Source organism: Petaurus breviceps, unplaced genomic scaffold (assembly GCF_028583685.1).
Source record: "Petaurus breviceps papuanus isolate PSGF00001 unplaced genomic scaffold, PetGlider_PUasm1.0 90964, whole genome shotgun sequence".
NCBI classification, from domain to species: domain Eukaryota; kingdom Metazoa; phylum Chordata; class Mammalia; order Diprotodontia; family Petauridae; genus Petaurus; species Petaurus breviceps.
Window position 1 is genome coordinate 13,760 of NW_027187387.1, and position 6,757 is coordinate 20,516.

Consider the following 6,757-nt stretch of genomic DNA (forward strand, 5'->3'; position numbering starts at 1 on the left):
CCCTCTCCTTTGCCCGCCCCCCTCCTCCCCCGCCGCCGCTCTCCGCTGAGGGCGAGAAGTCTGCTGTCCAGAGCGCACACGAAGTCCCTCCACATGGGTTTGGTTTCATCATATTTTTTTTCCAATGAACAAACACTGCCTTTGTCTCCCTTCCCCGCCACTGAGGAGCAGAAGCCGGGAGGGAAACAAAGCCCCCCCCGTCGCCTCCATGCCCACGGCCGTGGCCCGGCGGACGCCTCACTCGGTCTCCGGGGGCCCCCGACTCCTCCGGCAGGAGGCGGGGCGGCCGGGGGAGGGGACAAGGAGGGGGAGTCCGGTCCGAGGGCCTGGCCTCCGCCGGCTTTTGGGTCGTCCTCTCTGTGCCCCGGTTCTGCTCCCCTCCTGGGCTCGGAGCATCCTCAGTTTTCCGTCCCGGCCCCGTCCCTGGCGGGGGACCGAGGGGAGGGGGCCCCCAAGCGCCGGGACAGGGTCCCGGGCAGAATCGGACGGCCGCGGGGCCCCCCCCCCCCCTACTGCAGCCCCCCGCCCGCCCTCCCGCTCAGGCTGGCCCCGCCTCTTCTGGCGGCGCCCCGCCCAGGCCCCGCCCCCCGCTCCGCGCCTCTCCCCCTCCCCACGTTGGAAGGCGCCGCGCGTGCGCGCGCGGGTGCGGGCCGGGGTCACGCGCGGCGTCTCCAGCGCGCGCGCACGGGGGGCGGAGGCCGCTGCTGAGGAGGAAGAAGAGGAGGAGGAGGGGGAGGAAGGTCGCGGGCCCTGGAACCGGACGGAGGACTGGGAGGACCCGAGGCCGCGGACGAGGCTCGGGCCCTGGGAGGCCGGGGCGCGGGCTCAGCGCGGCGCGGCGCGGACGCAGGTGGGTGTGCGCGTGCCCGCGGGCGGGGGTGGGGGAGATCGGCCCCCGCGCCGGGGAGGGGGCACTCGGGGTTCCGCCCCCCCCTCCCCTCCCCCTGTAGGGTGCCTGCTGCAGGGGGAGGGGTGCGCCTCCCCCAGCTTGTGTGCGTGTGCGCGCGTGTGCGTGGGGAGCCGGGGGCGGGGGCCCGCGCCCCCTTTCTGGGCCGGGCCTCCAGCCCCCCGTTTGTCTGTTGCAGATGAGCCTCGTGGGCGGCTCCGCCGCAGCTCCAGCCTCAGCCTCCCCGGCCACCTCTGCTCCTTTGCCCAGCCGCCTCCCGACGATCGGCTGCCCCTGAGCCAGGGGGCCCCCCGCGCCAGCCCCCCCCCCCCCCGCCGGGCCGGGCCATGCCCGTGAGCTCTGCAGCCCTCATGCCAACATGATGAAAACCGAGCCCTCGGGGGAGCGGAGCACCCTGCGGAGCGCCTCTCCACACCGGAATGCCTACCGCACGGAATTCCAGGCGCTCAAGAGCGCCTTTGACAAGCCCAAGGCGGAGGGGGACCCCAAGGCCAAAGAGGGGGAGGGCTCCCAGCAGAGCCGGGGCAGGAAATATGGCTCCAACGTCAACAGGATTAAGAACCTCTTCATGCAGATGGGCATGGAGCCCAGCGAGCCGGCGGCCGCTCCCCCCAAGGCCAGGGCCAAAGGGGGGCCCCCCTCGCCGCCCCGGCGGGGGAGGCCCAAGGAGCTCCTGGAGAAGGCGGACGGCTGCGTGCTGAAGCTCGAGTCGTCCGTGTCGGAGCGCATCAGCAGGTTTGACACGCTGCACGATGGCCCTTCCTACTCCAAGTTCTCGGAGACCCGCCGCATGTTCGAGAGGAACAGTCGGCGCTCCCCGCAGTCGGAGCGGCCCGCGGCCGAGGGGCCAGACGACTGGCCGGGTGCCAAGTCCAATAGGGGCAGCACGGACTCCTTGGACAGCCTCAGCTCGCGGCCCGAGGCCGTGTCCCCCACCGTGAGCCAGCTCAGCGCGGTTTTTGAGAACTCGGACCCCCTCACTGAGAACCATGAAGAGTACCCCGAGACTGGCACCGAGGCCCCCAGCCCCCTCAAGGAGCCTGACTCGTGGGGTTCTTCAGACCCCCGCGGGGCTGAGGCTGAGAGTACAGGCCAGGTCCCGGAGGAGGCAGCTCCCAGGGCCTTGGAGGTGGGACCCCGGCTGGCCTCGGAGGACCCAGCAGCTGCCCAACAAGTAAGGGGCCCAGGAAAGCCAGAAGGGCCTGCCAGAGCAGCACCAGATGAGCTCCAGGCCCCCCCTACAGAGCCAGAGGCCCCCCAGCTCCCCGGGGATCGCCTGGCAGGGGCTGCTCTCAGCTCGGGGGATGCCCCTGGCAAAGAATTAGCGCCTGAAGAGGCCAATGCTGCCCAGAGCTCCCACGTCTACATGCACACGGACTACAACGTCTACCGGGTGCGGTCCAGGTATAATTCAGACTGGGGAGAGCCGGGCACTGAGCCGGATGACCATGATGACGAGGAGAACCAGGACTACCAGCCCAGCAGAGGCTACCTGGAAATCAGCGGCCTGCCCGCGGAAGAGGACATCCCGGCCAATCGTAAGATCCAGTTCAGCCGGGCGCCCATCAAGGTGAGTCTGCAACCTTCTGGACAGGCAGCGAAGGTCTTGCTTGGCTCCTGGGGCTGGTGGCCTACTTGGCCTTGCTTGTACCAGCACCCTTCCTCGGGAGGCGGGCACCCAACTAGCCTATTCTGTGGAGGCATCCAGAGGAGTGGGCTGGGGAAGGCTCAGTAGGGGCCGAGCAGCCTACAGCCAGCAGCCCCTGCGGTGGTCTTTGGGCTGCTCTCCCACAGGTGGGTCAGACCTTCAGGAAGGGGCCCAGTCTGGGTACAGATCAGGGCAGAGCCAGGAGTGGCCTTCCTCAGGCATCTTCCCAGGCAGTGCCTGAGGCCTCCAGCAGGTGCCATCTACTCATGAGGTCCTCAGAGGGGAGCCCCAGGATCAGACCCCACTGTGGCTGTGGGCACTGCCTGGTGACCCCCATGCCAGGTCTTCCACCTGTTGCTCAAGCCCGCAGCCTCATGGGGCTCCTGGCACAGGGACATTGAGTCTCTTGGTCATATTATTGGCTCCTGATGGAAGTGCCCGCATCCCCTTGTAGCAATCATACTGGGCCTCCTTTCCTGGAGTTTGGCTGCCTAAGCCTCCTGGGCAGGACTCTGGGGGGGCTCACTGTTCCTCGACTCCTTTGTGGGACCTGCTTGGAGAAGCTGCTGCCTCTTCTGCCTCCCCACGGTCTTGCAGAAGCCCCAGGCCTGTGTCCTCCCAGCTCCCTCCAGGTGCCCTCCCTGGGACAGGGCCTGGGATGAGGACAGCTTCTGGGGACTTACCCCCTTCTGGGCCCTCTTCCATGTCTGGGCAGGAGAGGCCACATGGCCTGTGGGTCAGAGGGTGGCCACCCTACAGCTGTACTTTCAGCCCACACATTAGATAAGCCATCAGATAGAAAGTTCTGGGCCTTCCTGAGAAGGACTGGACATTGTGTGTGGGGTCCCTTGTCCTCAGGGAGCTTCAAATCTAATGGGGAAAATGGCTTACAAAAGGAAGATTTTCCACATGGAGGACAGGGAGAAGGGTGAGAAATCCCAGAGGAGGGAGGAGGATGACCCCAGGGCACGACAGGGCAAGGGGTAAATGTGGGTCCCCCTTCTTACTGTTCCCCTTTAGACCAAGATCCCCTTTCACATCCTTCACACCAGGCCACCCCTTCCTGCTGCCCCCCTTCACACCAGCCCCCTGCCATCCCACCAGGCCCTTCCCACCTGCCCCCCTTCAACCCCAGGCCCTTCCTTCCCTCCACCCCCCCCCTTTATACCAGGACCCCCCTTCCCACTGCTCCTCTCACACCAGGGCCCCCCTTCACACCAGCCACTGTTAATGCACACAAGATGGATTTGTTTGCTTTTGAAAAGTTAGATTTCTGGCACTGTTATTTCATGGAGGATGGTCTGGGAGTCCCCTCCTTTGAGGAGAAAGGCCTAAGGAGCTTAACCTTTATAGGTTTTGGATTTGTCTCATCCTGCAAAGCTTACTTTGCACCTAGATCAGTTGGTTTCAGTTGTGTCTGACTTTTTGTGACCCATGCTGGAGGGGTTTGCCATTTCCTTCTCATTTTACAGATGAGGAAACTGAGGAAAACAGGGTTAAATGACTTACCCAGGGCCACACAGCTAGTCTGAGGCTGGATTTGAACTCAGCACTTCATGACTCCAGACCCTGCTGACTTTTTCCTCTGCCCCATTGTTGCCTAGCCCTGTGCTGGGAGTTTCAGAAAGGAAATTACTAATGCAAACACTGTGGGCCATCTGCCCTGCACCTGCACCTGTGCCTTCTATCTGAAAAGCTGCCCCTGGGGGTGGGGAGGGGCTGGGGAGGGCATTTTGCTCTGGGAAGTTCCTGGGACTTGAGGGCAGCTTCTGGGGTGTGGATTGACGTGCCCTTCTTGGGTAGATTTGATCTTGGCCATAAACCTGGACTTTGGGGTTGGAGGAAAGAGGAGTGTCCTGGGGAACCGGAGGGGGAGGCCACAGAAGGCAGTGGGACTGGGCCTTTCCTGGTGTGCCAGGTAGCTATGAGCTGGGGAGAAAGATGGGAAGAGAGATCCTTTCCGGGACCGTGTGCCTGAGCTCTGGCAGTGATGGGCAGCTCCCTGCCTCCTGGAGCAGCCCAGCCATTGCTGGACAGCCCTGTGCTGCCTGTTCTGGGATCTCTGCCTCTTCTCCCCACACTCCTTCAGGGCCTCCTCAGCCCAGGCAATGGTGGTTTCTGATCCTGGGCCGAGATCCCTCCTGCGGTCTGGTAAGAAGCTGGGTCAGCAGAGGCTTCTGCTTCTTGAGCCCCACCCCTCGGCACAGGTCACTGGCTCCTGGTCCTGGCTTGCTGCTCCCTCCTGGGCAGGTGTCACCCTGGGGTGCCCTCTGGACCGTCCAGGTGCCTTAGGAGGGAGCCTGGCTGCTCTCATATGGTCCTATAGGTGAATCAGCTCCCCATTAGAAGGGAAACAGCTGGAAATTTCTTGTTAAAAAAAAACCCTTTTTTGAGAATCTTTTGGGCAGGGGCAGCAGCTCCTGCTCTGAGGTCTTGGGGGTCAGGGTTAGGGTATGGCTGTGGCATCAAGCTGTCCCTGCACCTGGAAGCAGTGAGCTGGGGCTTAGTCAGTCTAATAAAAAGCCAACAGGCCTGCCCTTGGGGTGCTTCCATTCCAGTGGGGGGTAGTACGAGATTCCCACTGGTAGCTGGTGGAGTCTGCCTTTGAGGGAAAGTTCTCATGCTCTGAAGAGGGATCCTGGGACCATGGGGAAGGACACAGACCCAGGAGCCAGTGGTAAAGAGCTGAGGTCTGAACTATGAGGTCTTCCGGGGCTAAGTGGAGAGGCCTCGCCTTCCCCTGGAATCCAGGCCCTCCCTGGAGGCTCCTCCCAGAACCTCCTGGACAGACACCAGGCCCCTGAGGCTTTTGTCTCCAGGCACCCTGTGTTGGGTCCTTGTTTCAGGCATGTCTCTTTGTGAGGGTTTTTTTTGGCAGAAACACTGGAGCGGTTTGGTTTGCCATTTCCTTCTCTGGCTCATGTGACAGATGAGAAAACTGAGGCAAACAGGCTCAAATGACTTGCTCAGGGCCACACACCTAGTGTCTGAAGCTGGCTTTGAACTTGGAGATGAGGCTTCCTGACTCCAGGCCTGGTGCCCAGTCATCCCCCTGCTCAGCTGGTCTGCCCCAAGTGTATCTCTTTTGAATTACAGTGTTGCCTAGGCACCCTTGCCTAGCTTCCCTCCCAGGCTCCGGCTCCCAGCTCCCTGCTCTGGGCTCCTGGGCTTGGCTGTCTTTGTGCCTGGGGCCGTGGGTGGTCCAGCTGGCTAGTACTGGGCTGGGGTCTCCCAGAAATGAGCAGTCCCACTTTGGTTTGGTGTGCACGTGCTCACACACTCACACTCATCCATACACAGCCACACTCCCTGCATGCACATAATTACACACACACACATTGATACACACACTAATCCATATGTGCTTACACTCCCCACATACATGTAATTACACACACATTGATACACACTAATCCATATGTGCTTACACTCCCCACATACACATAATTACACATACACATTGAGATACACACTAATCCACATGTGCTTACACTCCCCACATACACGTAATTACACACACACATTGATACACTAATCCATATGTGCTTACACTCCCCACATACACATAATTACACACACATTGATACACTAATCCATATGTGCTTACACTCCCCCCACACATGTAATTACACACACATTGATACACACACTAATCCATATGTGCTTACATTCCCCACACACACATAATTACACACACATTGATACACACGCACTAATTCACATGTGCTTATGCTCCCCACATACACATAATCACACACACACATTGATACACACTAATCCATATGTGCTTACACTCCCCACATACACATACACACACATTGATACACACACTAATCCATATGTGTGTACACTTCCCACGTACACATAATTACACACACATTGATACACACACTAATCCATATGAGCTTAAACTCCCCACACACATAATTACACACACATTGACACATACACTAATCCATATGTGCGTACACTCCCCACACATGTAAATTACACACACATTGATACACACACATCGATACACATACACTAATCCATATGTGCTTACACTCCCCACATACACGTAATTACACACATTGATACACAGACACATGATACACACACTAATCCATATGTGCTTATACTCCCTCACATACATAATTACACACACACATTGATACACACACTAATCCGTATGTGCTTACACTCCCCACATACATGTAATT

The 6,757-nt window shown here is 59.8% G+C and overlaps 1 protein-coding gene across 1 annotated transcript in view; it reads left to right on the plus strand.

The window, feature by feature from the left end:
• Nucleotides 1-1,087: 1,087 nt before the first annotated feature.
• The window catches only part of LOC138152827 (neurabin-1-like), a 10,897-nt gene continuing 5,227 nt past the window's right edge, over nucleotides 1,088-6,757 (plus strand). The window contains exons 1-3 of the mRNA XM_069076873.1: nucleotides 1,088-2,477; nucleotides 2,702-2,808; nucleotides 3,010-3,187. Coding sequence (XP_068932974.1) covers nucleotides 1,266-2,477; nucleotides 2,702-2,808; nucleotides 3,010-3,187 — 1,497 coding nt within the window. The 5' untranslated portion in view covers nucleotides 1,088-1,265. The remainder of the gene's footprint in view (nucleotides 2,478-2,701; nucleotides 2,809-3,009; nucleotides 3,188-6,757) is intronic.